At 51.7% G+C, this 19,522-nt stretch overlaps 7 protein-coding genes across 7 annotated transcripts; 3 read left to right on the plus strand and 4 right to left on the minus strand.

Annotated features, from left to right (window-relative positions):
• Positions 1–3,723: 3,723 nt before the first annotated feature.
• On the minus strand, positions 3,724–5,070 carry ASPBRDRAFT_55723 (uncharacterized protein; the record flags this gene model as incomplete). Its single annotated transcript, XM_067627434.1, has 6 exons — positions 3,724–4,029; positions 4,165–4,339; positions 4,691–4,775; positions 4,810–4,840; positions 4,879–4,990; positions 5,051–5,070. 6 exons carry the CDS (start codon positions 5,068–5,070, stop codon positions 3,724–3,726), a joined length of 729 nt encoding a protein of 242 aa, XP_067478322.1.
• Positions 5,071–5,626: 556 nt separating this feature from the next.
• Positions 5,627–7,682, plus strand: ASPBRDRAFT_127942 (Leucine Rich Repeat domain protein; the record flags this gene model as incomplete). The annotated part of the gene is made up of 3 exons (XM_067618012.1): positions 5,627–5,825; positions 5,885–6,238; positions 6,286–7,682. 3 exons carry the CDS (start codon positions 5,627–5,629, stop codon positions 7,680–7,682), a joined length of 1,950 nt encoding a protein of 649 aa, XP_067478323.1.
• Positions 7,683–8,117: 435 nt separating this feature from the next.
• ASPBRDRAFT_127805 (glycoside hydrolase family 75 protein) lies at positions 8,118–8,985 on the minus strand (the record flags this gene model as incomplete). The annotated part of the gene is made up of 3 exons (XM_067618004.1): positions 8,118–8,372; positions 8,450–8,821; positions 8,875–8,985. 3 exons carry the CDS (start codon positions 8,983–8,985, stop codon positions 8,118–8,120), a joined length of 738 nt encoding a protein of 245 aa, XP_067478324.1.
• Positions 8,986–10,568: 1,583 nt separating this feature from the next.
• ASPBRDRAFT_126567 (bZIP transcription factor JlbA/IDI-4) lies at positions 10,569–11,674 on the plus strand (the record flags this gene model as incomplete). The annotated part of the gene is made up of 2 exons (XM_067617878.1): positions 10,569–11,331; positions 11,394–11,674. The coding sequence occupies 2 exons, from the start codon at positions 10,569–10,571 to the stop codon at positions 11,672–11,674; spliced, it is 1,044 nt and encodes a 347-aa protein (XP_067478325.1).
• Positions 11,675–12,202: 528 nt separating this feature from the next.
• On the minus strand, positions 12,203–13,615 carry ASPBRDRAFT_80378 (uncharacterized protein; the record flags this gene model as incomplete). The annotated part of the gene is made up of 2 exons (XM_067629486.1): positions 12,203–12,569; positions 12,633–13,615. Coding segments are annotated over 2 exons (1,350 nt in total), but the record flags the coding sequence as incomplete, so codon positions are not given.
• Positions 13,616–13,896: 281 nt separating this feature from the next.
• On the minus strand, positions 13,897–16,178 carry ASPBRDRAFT_126788 (Zn(II)2Cys6 transcription factor; the record flags this gene model as incomplete). The annotated part of the gene is made up of 4 exons (XM_067617901.1): positions 13,897–14,080; positions 14,133–15,130; positions 15,182–15,693; positions 15,740–16,178. The coding sequence occupies 4 exons, from the start codon at positions 16,176–16,178 to the stop codon at positions 13,897–13,899; spliced, it is 2,133 nt and encodes a 710-aa protein (XP_067478327.1).
• A 308-nt stretch (positions 16,179–16,486) lies between these two features.
• ASPBRDRAFT_55729 (zinc-binding alcohol dehydrogenase family protein) lies at positions 16,487–17,576 on the plus strand (the record flags this gene model as incomplete). The annotated part of the gene is made up of 2 exons (XM_067627435.1): positions 16,487–16,492; positions 16,551–17,576. The coding sequence occupies 2 exons, from the start codon at positions 16,487–16,489 to the stop codon at positions 17,574–17,576; spliced, it is 1,032 nt and encodes a 343-aa protein (XP_067478328.1).
• Positions 17,577–19,522: the final 1,946 nt, after the last annotated feature.

A 19,522-nucleotide genomic window follows, 5' to 3' on the forward strand; every position in this document is an offset into this window, starting at 1 on the left:
TTCTCTGTGCGACGCTAGCCGTTTCGAGATCTTCTTCTCCGGACAGTATACCGGCGGGAATCCCAGTGTATTCAGATAGTCTGTCGCGGAGTTCTGCTCTATCACCCAGCATTTCCCACCCCTCGTTCAAGAATACCATCCTTGATGGAGCGATCAGCTCCTGAAGTGTCCAGCCTCGGGTAAGCCATTTACTCTGGGCAATTTCACTTTCAGATCGTACGTCTGCAAGGATCGCGTAGCATATTTCAGCCTTCTGGTACCAAAGATACATGGAGTTGATCGCCTCAGACAATTCCGCACTGCTTGTCTTGTCAATGCAACATGTATCTATCCAGACATACTCGTAGCCACTCGCCCTAGCTACCGAGCAACATTGTGGGATTTTCTCGTATCCGCTCTTTTTCTTCGCCTCGGCCGTATTGATTTCCTGATAAGTGACTTCCTCTTCGCCCCAGGTATGTGACAAGATGGCGTATGGCGGTAGGTCGTAATTCAAGAATTCTTCAATCACATAATCCCCCGTGTCAGACACTTGCGTATGCAACAAACGCATAGTGCAAGTTGGCTGAGTAATTTGCCTTGAATGTGAATAGTGCTTTTTACACCGGTCAGGGGACAGAACCTGGGGTGGAACAAAGCATTGTGCAAAGGCTTCGGGGAAGTCAACAAGCAGTCGTTCTAGAGATCACTTGATGAGTTGGCGAGGCTGAAGGACAGGGATGTGCCCGCTTGTGATTAGCCAGCACAGCCTCATTTCTGCGGCGGTCCGCATCCTACTTCAGCCTTGTATCCTCCGTCTAGCAACAGCAGAAGGATGGTCTCTAAGAAGGTAGACTGGCGGATCTTGACTGGAAAGGGCCCTTGGACTGCTTTGAAAGCTACTTGGAAGCGATCACGTGATATGACCTTGGATCGAGATGCAGGTTGTTAAGTAGGAAGGTATTCAATGACGACACGCAGAAAACGCGGGCAACTTTGGCGAGTCAGTACCAGTAACTTCAAGGACAACATCATGAAACTCATAATGTAGTGCTGGATGATTATGGTGACTTGAAGATCTAGCAGGATTATAACCCCGGCATTTTATCAATCAAGACGTGAAGTTGAGACTGTGTGCTGGTTCGTATACCAGCAACTGTGCGCAGGATATGCCATGGTGGTGGTGAGTAGGGATGGTTATGTCTTCTGTAGCCTGTTGAGTATGTTAATATACTATACATAATAAGGCGCCTAATAACTGCCAAGTGACACACTACCTATGTCCGGACATACTGTAAGACTCCAATTTCGCGAAGGGGCCCCTATCTCAACAGGTCTAGCGACAACTGATTCCCATATGAACAGAGAGTGACAGAGCACCTGTAGGAATTATCGCCTTGTTGATTGTCAACCTGATCGGGTACCAGTAGTATTGATAGTGCTCGGAGGACGAAGAGTCCTCTTGCTCATACCATGACTGCTGCATTGCAGTTGAGAAAAGCACAGGTAAGCTAGAAGTGAAGAGCGATGCTATAGCAGTAACAAAGATGATGTGCTCTCATATCTCCAAAATAACAAGAGCGACAACAAGATGAAATTGTAATTCCTGAATTGACCAATCAGAGAAAACAACCCAGCACATTGCATACAGAGTAGAATCATCCAGTCGCATCGAACCAATATTCCAAATTATTCCTCATATTTAATGATCCCCCAAATCCACAAATTCCCACTCACTTTCACCCATAGATACTCGTCAAAAACCAATTTACACCTCTCTCGTACTCGTACTTTGCCCATATACAAAACCAACTCACCTTACCAAATGACCCAGTGGATGCCATCTCCCCACCCTCACCTCAGCCTTACAATCCCCTTACCTATGGAAACCCGCCACATCAGTCATTTGTAGCAGTTAGTCTCCACCCGGCATCGTATCAATCAATCCACGGATCACGCGTCCCACCGAACTACTACTACAAGAAGGGGATAGATGGCGAAAGCTGCTGCTGCTGCTGCTACTGCTTGCGTGCGTAGGTGTCAAGTGGTGTCATGTTGGCGTGAGCGACCCGGGTCCCTGTCCCTGTCTCGTGATCAGGGAGTTTACCGCGGGTATTTCAAATTTCCCGGTAATCTTGGACAACATGATTGTAACCATAAGATAACTATCTTTACCTTGGGTTGCAGTGGCTTTTAACAAGTTGACATTGATGGTTGCAGCGAGCATTGATTACTAAGTAAGTAAGTAAGTAACTAAACAATTAGTTAGTTAATTGATAATCAATTAGGCGGTTTTTTTGGTTGTGATCAGGAACCAACCAAGTCAGCCAGCCTGTCAGTCTAGTATTGTAAGTTCTGGAGCAATAGAAACTCGACTATGAGAGGCCCAGACTAATAGTCTACAGGGTGGGGAATGCGAGCTCGCTTGGGGAGTTCGGCTAGCCACGCCGCCTGTTGGGGATGGGTTGGTTTAGCTGGGGATCCCTGGCTTGGCGGTATTTAGTACTTCTCATAATTGAGTGGTTGATGTATAGTCAGTATACTAGTCAGAATATATCTCTTTATTATAACATGTAAGTGCCGTGATGCATGTCTCACGGCAGAAGATGGAATATTTTACGTGATGGATTACGAATCTGACCAACCCAGCACGACATGGGGGAGGGTGGTTGCGATGACGACCAAGGCATGGGCAAGGTGTCGGTGTCAACTCCCGACAGTCTGCAAGGGGAAGCCAAGACGGGGATGGCCTGGCTATGGATAAGTCGGATGCATAGTAGCTTACTACCTCGCTCATTTCTTGGAAGGAATGACCGGATGTTCGGACTGGAGTCAAGCTGTGTTGGAGCTAGTAATATCATGCTGGCCAAGATTTCGCTTCATTGTCTTGGGGTGAGCGCCTCGTCTACATTCTTGGTCCTCATCTTACGACGCCAACCATTCCTGCTGGTTGAAGTAATTGCCTGCGATCATCACTTTGAAAGACATCATATGTGCAACCGTTTCAAGTAGAAAGGAAGCATGGGCATGTCTGGTCACACTGGTGTTCCATGACTTTCAAGCAGCATGTAATCAACTACCAATGAAGGGCTGAGGAGTCAGCACACCCACCGAGGGCGATCCCTGTCTGGAGTTATGCGGGGTATTTTCCGGTGTGGTAGAACATGTTGTGCTGCGTAAGGATGTATGAAATTGAAAGCCTCGTTGCACGAACGACCTCAAAGATGACATCGAGAGAAGAAATTGTTCGATTTGCTTTCTGCTATACTATATCCTGGTTGAAAAGACCTGGTCAGCAACTTCAAGCAATGGGTTGCTGCATAAGAGTGAGGTGATCGTCAAAGAAGTGGACTTGGCTGTTTCGGGAGATGAAGTGTACTTCTCACACACCAATGCCCTTTCATGGATTTCGGTATCATGTCCGATCATCCATGCGATCTCGAAAGTACTAAGATCGGCCTGCCAATCAGGGGGTGCTACATAGTTCATGACCCCCTGGGGCACGGTAGCCTAGTTAGTAGCTAGTAGTAGCTCCCTGCCGCTAGTCCCTCTTGTGCAGCTACCCCACAATCATGAAAGTTGTCAAACTACTTCGTCGGATGGGATGATGTTGTCAGTCAACCAGGAGTCATGACCCCGATACGAGCGCCATCAGTGTATTGACCATGCTCAATGACCTGGGTCGGTTTGCTTCGGAAAAGAGTAGCTTACTCGGCCGTAACTTGGACATGTGGCCTGGTTTCATTAAGACGCTCCTTGGAAGCGAGAAGATGTCAGGGATTGAGTTCTCCTGATCTCTGGGACAAGGGCGAGGATGGCCATGGATGACGAAGAATGGGAAAGAGGAGAAGGGGGAGGAAGAGGGAAAATGACAGCACTAGCGCTCCCCGCAGGATCACGGGATCCCGCCCGGAGCAAATGAAGGGCGGGCGTGTAGTAATTGTTAGGTAAGGAATATTGCATCAGGGGTGCGTGCAGGTCTGGGGTAAATGGCGACATGATTTTGGAGGGAGAAACTATATCTGGTCTGATTATAGGGGGAATTATTGTCTTGGGAGTTCATTAGAAATGAAGATGATACGCGTTGAATTACTGTTACGAGAACAGCTCTCTCATCTACCTCCTCCTAGTAGTCCTAGGGAGTACTAACTAGTAGAAAGTCCCGATGGTCGGAGCAAAGCGGACTCGGCCTTGAGAAGATCCCGCCCCGTCGGGCAGGTCACGGGGCCACCAGCGGCGGTTTTCCATTATGTCATAGAATGCAGGCGGTGATCCCGATCGAGCAAGACTCGGCCATGGCGCCAGCTGGTCCGCCATCGAATCATCACTTTTGTCGACTAATGGAAATCCTGTCCGTAATCTATTCCTGTTCTTGCTGAAAAATACCAGCTCTTCACCGGGAAGATGACAAATAGAGAGACAGGGAGTGTGTGTGTTTAATGTATGTGTGTGAGTGTGTGAGTGTGTGAGTGTGATATTGTGAGAGCACTTTCAGAAAGGAAATTCCACGACTACCTCCGGATTTGTGCCACCTTCCGACCGGTTTGATTGATAACCTTACCGTATACTCCGTACTCCGTCGACCGGGTATCGCCCCCGAACGTGGATTAAAATAGTAGTTCGGCCGTGTGAGAAAAAGCAACCAATCCGCAGCGGAAGGCGATCGATCAACGGTCAAAGGATTCAAGGATGGACGGGGAGGACCACTCACAATGCAGCAAAGTAAGAAGTAAGAATGGAGCAGCCGAATGGTACCTCTTTTTGTCTTTGCTCCTTCCGAACAACCGGATTCGCCGCTGAAGGGGAGTTCAGTCAGGCAGTCTCAGTCACCGGCGGGATCCGTGGGCGTTTCTCTGCTTTTCTGCGCTGAGCTTTCCGCCTCCACTCCGCGGGCAATACAAGAGGGAAAAAAAATAAAAAAGAGAAAATTACCAAGAGTGTCACAGTGTTGTTCGCCTTACTTAATGGAAATTTGACGTCGACTTGCAGTCTCTTGCCGCTTTCTCTCTCTCTTTTTTTTCCCCAGTTTGCATCCCCCTGTCACTGTTTGATGACTCAACATTATTTTTACCTTTCGCCCTGTGCCACCATCTACTGACCTCACTTGGCCGTGATTCTCTTTCTTCTCCCCTCACCATCCCCTCGATTGATCTGCACCGAAACAAGCAGCCCTGTTAACCAACATTGCATAGCTTCACTGCACGGTCCACTGGCTGCCCCTCCGTTTAAGCGAATCATTTCCCTGTCCGCCGGCTTGGATCTCTTGGAGTCAAATAGCGTGTGCCCGCCTCGGGGCGCGGCCTCGTTCCATCCGCCGCGGATTCTGTGACTAACAGCAACAACCTTCACGCTCTGGCTCCGAATAAAACAATATACGCTTAATTACGTCTCCAGCGCCCCTCTTTGGCATCTTCTAGCGCACTTTGCAGCCAGGGGTGTCTTGGGTGGAATCTGGGGAAAGAAGAAAAAAAAAGCTTTTGCCTTTTTCCTTTTTTTCCCTTTCCCTCCTTCTTCCCACCGTCCTCTTCTGTGTGCGTGTGTGTGTGTGCCTCTCCTGATCCTCCTGACACCTCACCACCCTTTTCTGGGACCGGCTTTCCTTTCCTATATAGCCTCCCGGACCATACGCCCTTCCCCCCTCTTCATCATGTCGGCCGCCACCACCGTCCCGCTGTCTCTGCAGAAGACACCACAGCCTAGATACTCTCCCGCTGTCTCAGGAAACACCTCGCCGACTGAAGGCTCTCGCAACGCTTCCCCTCATCCCTCTGCTTGCTCCTCCCAGAACTCCCGGTCCAGCAGTCGCCGTCGGGAGTCATTCGGTTCCATCAAGGAAGACGTGGATGGTATGTATAGCAATTGGACGCGCACGATGGTGTCATGGCAGGTCACTCACACGTCATAGGCATTGCCCAGTCCTTCGTCGATACCCACGTTGAACAGTCCCCTCAAGAACCCACCAAGTCAAGCCCTGCGGACATGCAGCCCGATTTCTGCTGCCCATGCGGTGGTTTTCTCGGCTGGAAGCAGATCCGGCTGGGTGGCAAGAGTCTGAGTCGGAGCTACAGCGACCTCCGCAGCTTGGGAAACTTGCACGCCCGCGGCTGGGCCTGGGATACGCCTGATGTCACTCCGCCTGGCAAGCCAGTGCCGGTGGAAGAGCATAAATTGCAGGTGCCGGAAGTGAAAGAGGTGGAAGTGGAGCAGAAGCCACCTGCAGGCACCTCGGCCCTGGAGAAGCTCCCCCCGGAGGTTCTTGGTAAGTGCGGCTTCTTCCATTGAATACCCGGCCGCTAATGGATGCAGACCATCTTATCTCTATGTTGGCATTGGACGTCCCCCCTAATGGATATACACCCCGTAATGTGGATCTGATCTCGTGCCTGCTTACCTCGAAGACGTTGCACGCCGCCACCCTCAGTGTGTTGTACCGGAACATGACATTCCCCCATTCCATCATCTTCTCCAAAGCTCTCAATCATATCTCTCGCTACCCCGCACTGGGCACGCTGGTTCGCCGCCTTGACTTCTCGCACTTCACGTCGGTTGGATTGGGCCGCACCAAGCAGATGAACGCCGAGATCCAGAACCTTACCGCCAAGACGCTTCTGCAGTGCCTGGAGCTCCTCCCCAACCTGAAGGAATGCTTGCTGCAGGAACATGTCGAGGGCGATATCAGCTTGGACGTGCTTCGGAAGCTGTTCACCGGTCTTCCGAACCTATCCGCCGTCGACTTCTGCGGCTGCTCCTCTCAATCCTTCTCCTCTCTCTTCTTGGAGGCCTTGATTTCCGGCCCTGGCCTTCCCATGACCCTGCCGAACTTGCGACGGATTTCCTTGCACGAATGCAGCAGTCTTCCCGCGACTGCCTTCGAAATTCTGTTGCCCCGTCTGATCAACCTCACTCACCTCGATGTTACCCACACGCAGATCAGCGAGGAGGCGCTGTTCTCTATCCCCGAGACCGCCAAGATCACTCATCTTAGCATCTCCCGGTGCTCTCGCCTGCGGGGTTCTCGAGTTGTCGAGTTTTTGTCCACCCACCCAGCCGTCTGCGACTCGCTGGTGTACCTGAACCTGTTGACTGATCCCACGCGGTCACGGCTCCTGGAGGAGGACGATGTGCAGGCACTTCTCCCTCGGTTGCCTTCTACTCTCCGTTCGCTCAACCTCGGAGGGGCCAAGGTTACCCCCGCTCACACTCAAGCCCTGCTGCCCTTGACGAAGCATTTGGAAGAGCTGGGCCTGAGCTCGTGCGAGCTGACTGGCCAGGATCTCAACACATTCTTCGTGCCGCCCAAGCCGGTGGAGGGAGAGCCGATCACCCCGTGGGTTCCCTCGACGCTGTGCTATCTGGACCTGAACAAGGCCAACCAGCTGACGATCGGCACCATTTTCAACCCCAACTCGTGCGTCATCCTTGCGCCGCAGAGCTACCCGCTGCAGGTCATCGAGTTCAGCGACAAGCTCATCGCTCCTCTGCGCGAGCGGGCGCGCAACACCCGCACCTCGCCGGACTGGACGGTGCGCGAGCTGGGCCGTCGCGGTTGGTACGTGCGGGACCCGGCCTCCATGCCGGAAGTCATGCTTGACGACGGAGCGCGTTCCTGGAAGATGGGCGCCCGTTGGTGGGGCATGCGCAAGATTCCCGTGGCCGTGGGCGACGTAGGCGGGCTCTACGGACACTACATGTTCAAGAAATGATCATGTATTTGACTTATACCCTTGCTTATCTTTCTGTTTGATGATTCTGTATGGCGCATTGGCCGGCGTTTTGATTTGGGCCACTGCAACGGAACGCGCCAAAAGTGTGGTTCTGACGACATGATTGTTTCTGTTCTGCATAGCGGGAGCGAGTTTCAGCGTTGGGAGAGCTTGACGGTTGGCTTGGCTTGCTGCTGCGCTTATGATACCTTGCTTTGGTCGGATGCGATTATTCAATTTGATAGGAATTATACAAACATATTATTGAATTACCTACGCAGTATAGTCTGCAGCCACATCTAGAATCGTAGTGCCGAAGAGTCAACAGGAACCAGCAGGGTGAATACCCAGCCATATAAAGGAACAGAATAGACACAATATAGAAAAGCAACTTCCACTACTACCTAGCTATCTAGCTATCTAACTATCTAGGTACTAAGTAAGCAAACTAACCAGCTTCTCCCCTAACCCCCGAATACTCTCCTCAAACTCCCACGTAGTCCCCGCCTTCCAATTGGCCCTATTCCCCGGCACCGCCTCCTTCCCAATAAACCCAATATACAGGACATCATCCGTAACATGTCCATTATTCCCACTCATCCCATCATCCGGAAAACACAACTTGGCCAACGCAATCGATGCCTCGCCTGTCCAACTACCCCCAGCTGTATCACCCCAGATGCCGTAGAACTAACACCCATCCCCACTTATCAGCAAACCACATACATACACCCCCATACCCTCCTCCGGAGGGGTCTATTACTTACAAGTTGACCATTACAAACCACCCCCATAACACTCAACGGCCACATCCCATCCCTCTGAGGATCATAATCGGTATTCCCAAACACAACATACGGATGGATATTCGCATCCAGATCCGGGATCCCGTACCCGGATGAGACAATGATGTCTTTGAAACTCGTCTGGTCTTGGATCGATTCGTCGAATCCGCAGTTCCCGCCGTGGGAGTTGGCTCCGTCGCAGTCGATGTCCATGTTGTCGTATTGGCCGCCGGCAGATGGGCTGTGCAGGAAGATGGACCGGTTGGAGAGGTCGCTGCAGTAGGTGAATGTGGTGTCGGTGGGGTTGAGGCCGTCGGTGAAGCCGGTTGCGAGGGGGTGGGAGCATGGTTTGGACTGTTCTCTCTATCGTGGTTAGTAGGGGTGGTAGATATGGGGTGGGGGCAGACCTTGTGTTTGTTGTAGAGGGCGGCGAGGTTTGGGGGGAGGGTGTAGGCTGTGGAGAGAGTGGCGGAGAGGAGGACGGTGGTTAGGGTGGTGGTGATGGTGGAGAGGTGCATCGTGGTGGTGGTAGAGGTGGTTACTGGGGTAGGGTTGGTGATAGGAGGTGCTGATTGTGTAGTGAGTTAGATATCTAGTAAGGAAGAAGTTCCAACTCTTATTGTGTAGTGTTGGTTTCTGCTTATAGCCCTAATGGATGCCGTCATTAGGTGTATATGACTCGAAGCGAAAGTCAATCTATGTATACAAGGATTTCATGCCAAATGAGGTGTTTATATGAGGATAAGGTGATTAAGGCAGACATCTTCAACTGATTTCTACTATGGACTCTTCAAAGGCGTGGCAAGAATTGCTATAGGTATTCTATTCGTGTTAGAAGAAGAAGATGTGTGGCATATTGATATTCATCTGTATAGTGGCAGGAAATGTATCTCCGCATGACAGAATGTAGGGTTTCTAATATCAATCATTCCCATGCATTGACTGAACTGGGGGATTAGTGGGGTTGTGGAAATGGCATCCGATGAAGAAAGCGAATGGTGTTGTGACTGATACTCTAATAAGTATGTATTTGAACTTGATACATCTTCTGTCCTACAATCTACAGGTAATATATTCTTCAGTAAATACACTGTCGGCAATCACAGTAGAGCAATGAAGGGATACAATGAGGTTTATAACTATCATGATACTTAGACTCATGGCTCGATATTTTGCAACGGACATGAGGCATGCTTTAGTTGGTGTTCTCCATAATAAGGTCAAGCTCTGCAACAAGCCACAGTGACAACATTGATCTGTGTAAGTAAGCATAGATGGCCTAGGTCAGGCCCGATCAGGGCGGAAAGAAGACCCGCGTGTTATCAGGATGATAACCGCTGCATGTCTGGGGAGTCACACGCTGATTGGCTGGTTCGTGTTGAGGTGGAGGGTGGGGCAGATTGCCAGTGGAGCATTTTGGCCATGAGTGAGAATGACTCATGCTTGATGGTCCCACCTGTGCTCCCTTGGCGGGTGCAGTTTAGTGGTCTCTTTGCTGTGCTCACTGCTCACTCAATCTGCATCATCTCGACTCACGGAGACTCATTTGGACTCACCATGATGGTTTCTGACGGTAATCTGACTCAACGTATAGCAGCATATAGAAATAAAAGAGATATCTGTAGGGAATAGCCACTATAATATCATTGAATGGAACCCAGTTGAACCTATCTGCACCTTATCTGTCATCTCACCACAGCACCCAATCCTTCATTGCCACCTCAATGCCAATCTGCTCCGGCCGTAAGCCCTCTCCAAACGGCTAGCGTCCACGGCACGAAGAAGACAACCCCCGATTGCTGACATGCTCCGCAATTCTGAAGCGCCTGGAAAGATGAACATGGAAGAACCTTTCCAAGCTAGGGGCCGACCTCATCTGAGAGGCTCGCTCGTGTTCATAGTGTCTTTTCCATCTCCACATGGATACAGCTAACCAAGATGTTACTAGACAGTATTTCTTCCTTAAGGGTTTATGATGAAGAGAAGATGGCTCAGAATGACGAGGTACATAGCTGGGATACTGCGCTGGTTGATTCTATCAAGATGTACATACTACACCATACTCTCTCTTTCTATAATCCAGCGCAACTATTGCTTCAGCATGAATAAAAACCACCCAACTAACATGCGCCCAAAACGTACCCGCCCCACCCGCCGCACTAAACCCAAAAGGAAGCCCGCCTCCTCCCTCCGCAGCGGCCTTATAAACCGGGCCTCACCCCGACCAACTTCATCTTCTCCTCCCCTTTCTCATCCTCCATCGCCTCGGCGAAAGCGTCCTCTTCTTCCCTCTCGTCGCACCGGCTCTCCCGGGTCCAAGGACCCGGCCTCAAGTATAGAAGAATGGCTGTCACTGCAATTACCAACATGCACGCCATCCGCCAGACCGTCGCGTTCATCTGCGCAAGACGAGACCTCTCCGCCGCCGCCGTATAATAGTTATCAATTCTACCAGGACCTCCCCCAATATTCTGATCCCTTTTACCTTCCTCCCGAATTCCATCATACTCATCAACCTACTTTCGACCTCTCGTCAGCGGCTTTTCCTCCCGTTGACACGACTTCCCTATTCTATGACGACTCCCCGCTAGATACTTCTCTCACTGCCGGATCCAATACCTCAAACACAGCCTTGTCCAGTCTGAGCGATAGTAGCTATCAAGATCAGATCATTGGCTATTCGGATCCGACCACTCAACAACAACATACTTCTTGCCCAACGATCCTTCACCCTCACTCTCTTGTACCTGTATCTGTTACCACTGCGGAACCCGATCTCGACCCGATTGATACTTTGCTGAGTTCTCCGGAATTGAGCGAGGAGTTGAACCTGTTGGCATCGCCTGGTGTGAATTCTCTTCCTGGTGGGCACCCAACTTTCCTATCAAATGAAGAAAATGTAAAAAGTGACTAACGGTTGGTGAAGAACTATCTGAAATAGAATTCCCACCCATGCCATCCGTCAGCTCCACTGCATCCTCTCGAGCAACAGCCGCTCCTCCGAAAGAAGCCCCCAACCGGGTCAAGAAGCGGGAACTGAATACCCTTGCTGCGCGACGCTATCGTCAGCGACGCGTGGATCGGATGAATCAGTTGGAGGAGGAACTCGCGGCGATTAAGCGCGAGCGGGACGAGTTGAAGATGCGGGTTTCCAAGTTGGAGGGGGAGACGGAGGCGTTGCGGAGTATGGTGAGGAGTCAGAAGTAATACAGATATATCACTTCGTGCATCTTCTTTTTAAGCAGTAGTAACGTATTTGTAAAGCTATAAGTTCCTACTATGAATAAAAATGAATCAAATCCACCCCTCCACCAACGTCTCCTGCGACCCTCTCCTCCCTTTCTCACTACTATCTATACTCCTACTTCCACCACGACTACTATAAACCAACCCCCACCCCACCCCCCTCACCCCACCAACACCCACAAGCCTCACTCCAATCCTCCCCATCCCCTTCCACCCCACCATTCCCATCCCCGCCGCCCTCTCCGCAATCCCCCTCCCCCCATTCGCACCCCCCAGCACCAACATCCTCGCATCCAAATAATCAAACGAGGGCAACTCCCTCCACCCCCTCGTCCGTCCCATCTCCACCCCCACCCCAAACACCACAAGCACATTCACCACAAACACCGCCACGATATATACCCTCGATCCGAGACGCAATGCATCCACAGTAACTGTGGCCGTGGTGGGAGCGGTGAAGTTCCCTACCATGAGTTGGGCAGAGGCGTACGCGGCGAGTATGTCGTCGATGAGGGAGATGTAGGTGTTTCGGATGCCTGTTAGCGTTATGGTATTATTGGTTGAGTTCAAGGAAGAGAAAGGTGTGTTGGTGTTGGTGGCATGATCCGCGATAGACGTGTTGAATGCATCGCCGAGCGTGGATCGGTAGAAGGAGGTGAGGTCGTTGGAGATGAGTTCTAGTTGACGCATGGCGACGTGGATGGTTTTGTTCGTGGGGTCGATGTCTATTTCTTCTTCTGCTTCTTCTTCTTCGTCTTTATTTTCTTGATATGAGGAAGAGGTAGTATTCAGCGGAACCACATCTACCACCTTCTCCTGAACAGCCACGTTCACGAGGAACCATCTCGGTACGAAGCTAATCAGACACTGACTCGCGTTCAATGACGAGTAATAACTCCCCGCTGCCGCAGCGACGTACCTCTCCTTCGTGTATGCCGCGGGCTGGCTGGCTACTCCCAATGCTACGATCGTGTCTGTTGACCACCCTGTGTAGGTGGAGTATTCGCCCGAGGAGACGTTGCTATCCGGGAGCGGGCCCTGTGCGACATAGAGGGCTGTGTCGTAGGTGTCTTCGAGGAGGAAGAGGGTGGAGGTGTTGTACAGACAGGAGACGTGGGCGAGGTAGCCGCGTTCGCGGTAGGTGTAGTTTGCGGCGTGAGGGAAGGATGCAGCGATGTTTTGATCTGTCAGGCCGACAGGACCGCCGACGCCGTAGGAGCGGCCGAGGTAGGTGTAGCCGGTGGAGTCGAGTTTGGGGTGGGAGCGGGTGCGGAGGGAGCCGGTCAGTGGGGAGGCGGTGGACGCGGAGGAGACGAGCGAAGTGAGCAGGCCGACGCCGACGGAGTAGGTGAAGTAGCCGAGGGAGGTGCGGAGGGTGGGACCCGTGGTGTCGATCTGGGAAGGGTATTCTTTGATGAAGGAGCGGTTGGTGTAGGAAGGGATGAGGATGGTGGTGTTGGCGGTGGTGGTGGTCGAGGTTGGGGTGAGGGCGCCGGTCCAGAGGGCGGAGAGGACGGCGGAGAGGTTGGCGAGCAGGAAGGTGAGGATAATATGCGGCACAGGGAGAGAGAAGTTGGTGGTGGGCGTGGAGAGGGCGGACCAGAAGGCGAGGTCGTTGAGGGTTGTGTGGTGCGTGGAGTGTTTGAAGAGAATGCGGGTGGCGTGGTTGACGAGGCGGCAGATGCAGAAGATCTGAATGGCACCGAGGAGAGTGGCCAGTATCTGAAGCGCCGTTTGCACGGTCGTGCGGTAGCGGTTGATGAAGGTGTACAGGTTGCCTGTTAGAGTCCAGTGCTGGGAGTCGCTGAGCAAAAGGGTGATGCTGAGGGCGGTAGGGAGGACAAGAAGGAGGTATATGAGGTGGGAAGTCCAAGGGACTGCCCGGGTATTAGCTTTGGACATTGGGACTCACTCAATCTACAAGCAGTCGGGTCAGGATAGCAGCAGGGTATAAGTATATCTGGATCCTTTCTCCGGATCGCGCTCGGGCCATGGCCAGGATGGACGGCGGTTAGGGCAGGCACCGCATTGGAGCGATAATACCCTAAGGCTGAGGTGCGTTGGGGTGTTTCAGCTGGAGTAACGTGGCCGGGAGACAATGCCAGAATAGCCGCCGGCCCTGATGAATAATCTATTAGTCTGTATAGTTATATCCTGTTCTATCCAATCTATCCCTTTCGCGCCTAGAATAAACACCCCGGCATCGCATTCGGCTCGAACCCATTGCCCAACCAAAGGTGGTTGCCCTCCGTTTCAGTCCATCCGACATCATTTCCCGCCAACGAGCCAATGACTGCCACGTCCGCCGGGGGGAACGTATACATCGACAGATCGGGATTCTCCCCGAGATGAGCAGATGCCCAGTTACTACTCAGTCAGTAGTCTAACACCAAGCAGGAGGGGGTAAGGGAGAACATACTCTAACCACGGAAACGAATCCATTAATACCTGGTTTGTGTCCACCACAGGATCTGCCGCTTGCACCGCTTGCTTGGCCACTCTCATCAGGTCCAAGCTCAACGCCTTCCCTGACGTGTACCCCGTATGTTCTATCTCATCTAGACACTTGATCGCCTTTTCGACAACCGTGAATGTCTGCCTGGCTCGGTCTGGGTCGGTCCCCAGGTTCAGCACATCATACAAAAGAGTCAGCGACGCAGACACCAGGAACGACGCCAAAGCTCCGTCATAGCGGATATCTGGAAAGCGACGGAAATAGACGTCGTGGGCGAGGTGAATCAGGTTCCGAGCTGCAGAAGTCGATGAATGAATGCAACTTTGGAGCTCACTGCAGCCAGTGGCGGTCTGGGCTTCTTGTACTGAGGAGAAGAATGTGGTGAGCACCAGCGCTGGGCGAGAGAGGAGCATCCGGACGACGTAGTAGCAGAATCCCAGACTCAAGCGTTGGATCTCCTGCCAGGGCTCGCCAATGGGAACACTGTCATCGAAGAAGTGCAGGTAACTGGGCAGTGTCGGGGTGACAGCTTGGAGAGCATGGTCGCATTCAACGCTAATTTGATTGAGCTTGTCCAGGTCCGTAGGATTTCTAATGCTGGCCGGCGAATAGATCTCGATGGAGATGCGATCCGCAAGCTTGGCAATCTCGCCCATGGCTCGGATGAACGCACATTCGTGCATAGGCGCGCAAGTACTGTCGTAAGGGTTCTGCGGCGAATCCTCGGGATAGACGGTGTCAATTTGCCGGTCAGAAAGGCTTGACGGACGACCCATATACAGCGAAGATATGCGCTCGCAGAAGAAGGTTGTCCAAAAAGTCAAACGCAGCCGGTGCGCGTTGGGATCGCGGCCGTCGGTGACCTGGGCCCGGTGCAGGCCGAGTACGAGACAGGTGCGAGTGGCGTGGCCCAGGTAGAGATACGCATCATTTTGTCGCATCAGCTGCAAGGCATACATTGACTTGCTGTTGGGTTAGCGGATTCGATTGACAGACGTGGGTGACGGACGCACCTTCAACATCATCAAGTGTACACCCCGAATGCTCGGTTCCTGCAGAAAGATGGGCCCCTCGGATACTCGACTGGAAAAGTAATCGGCCCAAGCCTCGACACTGCTTTCGGGTTGCTTCCCCCTCAGATTGGCGACCCGAGCGCCGATAGCCAGCACCATATATAGGATGTCCTGATTTTTAACGCTGTAGTCGCGCACAGGAGATTCCCACATTTGGTTCCAAGCATCGACAATTTCGGACTTGATTAGGATGGGTATTTGCGGGTGCATAATGCGGAAATAGGCCTCGATGAACTGATCCCCCAAGTCCCTGGGGAGGAACATCTGAGACGGAAAATGAGTCCGCCGTGGATCCGCATCCCCTGGCCGGGAGAACATGAAGCGCTCCAAGCCAAATCGGTGAATGGCATCCGGGATGGAGCAGCTCCGACGAGCAAGCAGTGGCTCACTAGATGAGCCTTGCTTGATGCGTTGATAGACCCGGTGAATGAAGCAGAAGCCGGAGGAGGGACCTTCAAGGGTTAGCAGAGCCGGCCAAATGTAGGGAATGGAACTTACCATAGAACTGGAATGCACCGGTCTCTGGGTTCTGTACGCCGATGCCGGCACGTAGCTCATGATGTCGCTTATACTGCGCCGGGCCATCGCTTAGACTGGTGTGGGACCAGTCACTCGGAGTAGTCGGTGAGTCGGTGGTCGGGAGAGGGAGTAAGGTAGCTGGTGGTCGCGGAGCTTCCTTGGTGGGACGGTTCTTCCTCTGGCGAATGCTTCCTGTCCGGTAGAGACATCGTTCTGGATGGCGCGTGCAGGCTTTGCACGGCTGCTGGCCGTTGCATTTGATCTTGCGGCCCCGGCAATGTTCACAAGCTCGAGGGACCCGCTCGCGGGGAGGAGGCGTCATTCCCGCTGGCGGAGGTGCAGACGGGGAATCGGTCGGGCTGGGCAGGGCAGAGACGAGGTTGGCCACGCGAGGAATGTCATTGGGCCGGGTCGACATCAATAGCAGTGAGTTGCAGAAGAAGGGAACAGAAGGTCGATAGTTGCAGTGTTGGAGAATATGGATCGGCTGGAGAGAAGCTAAAACTAACTGAACGGGTCCATCTCGGGACCGGCGCTGGTTAGCGAATCCAGTCTTCGAATCAGATTGCAGCAAGCCAGCCTTAGCCTTAGCAGGGTGGATTAATAATGGCGAAGATTAATAATGCCATGCTTAGCTGTCATCGTTAAGAAAGGAGGACATCAGAGAAGCTAGCAGTCATACAACATTAATAACCCCCCCTCCCCCCTCTGCCACACCGCTTGTCCATGCCTGTAGATTTTACCTGTCATAAAACACATCCCAGCTCAGTAATCTTATCTCATCATGCAGAAAGCCCTGGTGATTACTGCGCCCGGTAGTCGCGACGTGGTGGACCGTCCTATTCCCACCCTGCCTGATGACTGCCTTCTCGTCAAGACAGTTAGTGTTGCTCTGAACCCTACCGACTGGAAGAGCGCCGACCGAAAGGAACCCGGTCTCATCATCGGAAACGACTACTCCGGTGTCGTTGAAGAGGTCGGAAAGGGTGTCAAGAAAGCGTTTCGCAAGGGCGATCGTGTTTGTGGCTGGGTCCAAGGATGCAATTCCAACAATCCGGAGAGTGGTGCCTTTGCTGAGTACTGCATCCCCAAAGCGGATCTTCAGATCGCTATCCCTGACCGTCTCGGCTTTGAGGAAGCTTCAACCCTCGGCTTGGGGATAATCACGGTGGGCCAGGGCCTGTATCAGAGTCTGAAGCTCGCACCACCAGACGCACCACTGGCCCAGCCTGAGCTGATTCTTATGTACGGTGGCTCCACAGCCACCGGTACTCTGGCCATTCAGTATGCCAAGTTGTCGGGATACACTGTGTTGACGACTTGTTCCGCGAAGCACTTTGATCTCGTGAAGAGTCTTGGTGCAGACGCAGTATTCGACTATAAAGATGCGAATGCAGTTCAGGCCATCAAGGATTACACTCAGGATAAGCTGACGCTGGTATTCGATACTGTTGGTGTTCAGTCCAGCGCTGAATTCTGTGGCCAAGTGATCTCAAGCAAGGGCGGGGATTATTCCGCCTTACTGAATGTGAGCGTTCCCCGTGATGATGTCCGCAGTGCTTTTACGATTGCATACACTGCCTTCGGTGAGGACTTTCATTATGGTGGCATCATTCCAGCCAAGCCGGAGGACCGAGAATTTGCAGGAGATTTCATGAGCAAGGCAGCCACTCTTCTTGCAGAGGGCAAGGTCAAGCCTCATCCTGTCAAACTGGGGCCACGGGGTCTCCAGGGCGTGTTGGGGGGTCTACAAGAAATGAAGGATGGGAAGGTCAGTGGACAGAAGTTGGTTTATAACGTGGCCGACACACCATGAAATAGGCCTGGGTGATGGGAGACCACAGTCAGATGCGGAGGAAGCTGTGTACCTGAATATTAGTCAAAGGAGCTATCTATGAACATTGGAGAGAATGTACATTGATTATCACACTTCTCACTGTATGGGAGCATATTGAATAAGCTTTCAGTATTATTCCTCCCAATCTTCGTACCCCATCATCGTTGGAGGCGGATAGCACGAGTGAGGGAATAGGGATTAAGAGGGAGAAGATGGTGATTATGATGAAGAAGAAGAAGAGGAAGTGAGGGGCGACAATAGAAACCAGGCAGTCAGGTGATACCCCTGTGACTAGCATCACGAGTTCGATGGGAGTCGAATGTCATACAGTAGACAAAGCCAAAGACGTACTTGAACGAGCGGACTCGTAGATTTATCTTGTTTCTATTTCATGGCTATATCAGGCAACACGAGTCACATACGCAGGGCTTAGCTGAAGAGGATCATTTGGTGGAATGATCTAGTAGGAAGATATAAATTACAATATATTAATAGAAGTAAGCCCCATGATCTTAATGACGAGGCGTCTGATTCGAAAGGTATCAGCTTCAATTAATTCCAAGTTCTGAGATATTGCGGATTGCGTCAGTGTCCAGTTCTCCACTATTCCCAGCTTGTCGCAAGCCAATAAGACATAACTGCCCGCTCCTACTCATCGAAAGTCAGTGAAAATCGGCCACTCGGCCGTAGGCCCTTCTTTTCAAGGAAACAATCGGGCATTCTGTATCTGCGTTAAGACACATTGATCCAACAGCCAGTCTACTCTCGGTTAGATATACGCCTTCGGGCTGACCGCGGGAGGAAACCGCTGCTGATGTCGCAACAGCTCCTCAGCAATCGCACCACTTTCCGAAGACTGCAGTCAGTGGTAACCTCAGAATGCTGCGCCGGGTATACTCGAAGCCATCTAGGATGCGGACGTCTGGGGGACCAGTAAGGGTTTATCTGAGCAGCCAAAGAGAGGGATCTGTACGGGCAATTGCCATGTTTCAGACGAGTAGGCCCATAAATGATCTTCAATTTCTGCGTTTTGCAAATCGGGGCGCCCATGTGCCGAAAAGACCATAGAACCCTCACTGGAGTCTCTGTATGACTATTCCACCTTCCGTAGCGTTCTTGGTTACGACCGCACCAGCTTCTTCGAAGCTTGTGATTTAGTCATTACCAGAGGCTACCTTATAGATTAAGGCATGTTCCAGCGCCTCTCGGGCGTTTGGATAAAACCTCCCGATCGTATAATAGTTGCTTTCTTCGCAGCTTCGTAGCGATATCTCATACTCGGCACGCGGTCGCAAGGAGGCGATATTGGCCTGTAATGTAGACATAGTTATCCTATGGTAGCCTTTAGGCTCACAGCCCAAGCCCTGTGATTCTACTATCCTAGCGAAAGGGGCTTCAAAGCAGATCATGCCCTTTCCCATAACTTATATTCGCTCAGGAAGCGCATGAGACAGCTGATTCCCAACCCTCACATCCAGGCTATGGTGGCAGTGAAGCCAGATCGGCAAGCAAGAATTGAGGTAATCGCATGGCCAAGTTTTTTAAGGTAGAGAATTTGGTATGCATGATTAAGTCGATATGGTTTTCCAACTTAGCATGCGTCGTCTGTCGTTGTACTTCGGATAAACTTTAGTGACCAATGTGCTATTTTAGGGTGGGTGGGTGACTTTTCTTGCTTGGACATGCAAAAGCTGTTTCTCCATTCTTACCGTGACTTTCTCATGTCTCATATGTAATCGTGTTCTTTCGGTAAGCTTTCTTCGTTGTCATTTAGCTGGTCCCCATGCCCAATGCTCTGGCCTTCTTTGGTTCGGCATATTATTAGTTACTAAAGGGTACTATCCATTGCCAAACGTAAGGAAGACGAGCACCTGCGAATATAGTCCTGTGCGTGTTAGGCGTTAGGGTAATGGTCTGCGTGATTC

This window comes from Aspergillus brasiliensis, assembly GCF_001889945.1.
Source record: "Aspergillus brasiliensis CBS 101740 unplaced genomic scaffold ASPBRscaffold_7, whole genome shotgun sequence".
Classification (NCBI taxonomy): domain Eukaryota; kingdom Fungi; phylum Ascomycota; class Eurotiomycetes; order Eurotiales; family Aspergillaceae; genus Aspergillus; species Aspergillus brasiliensis.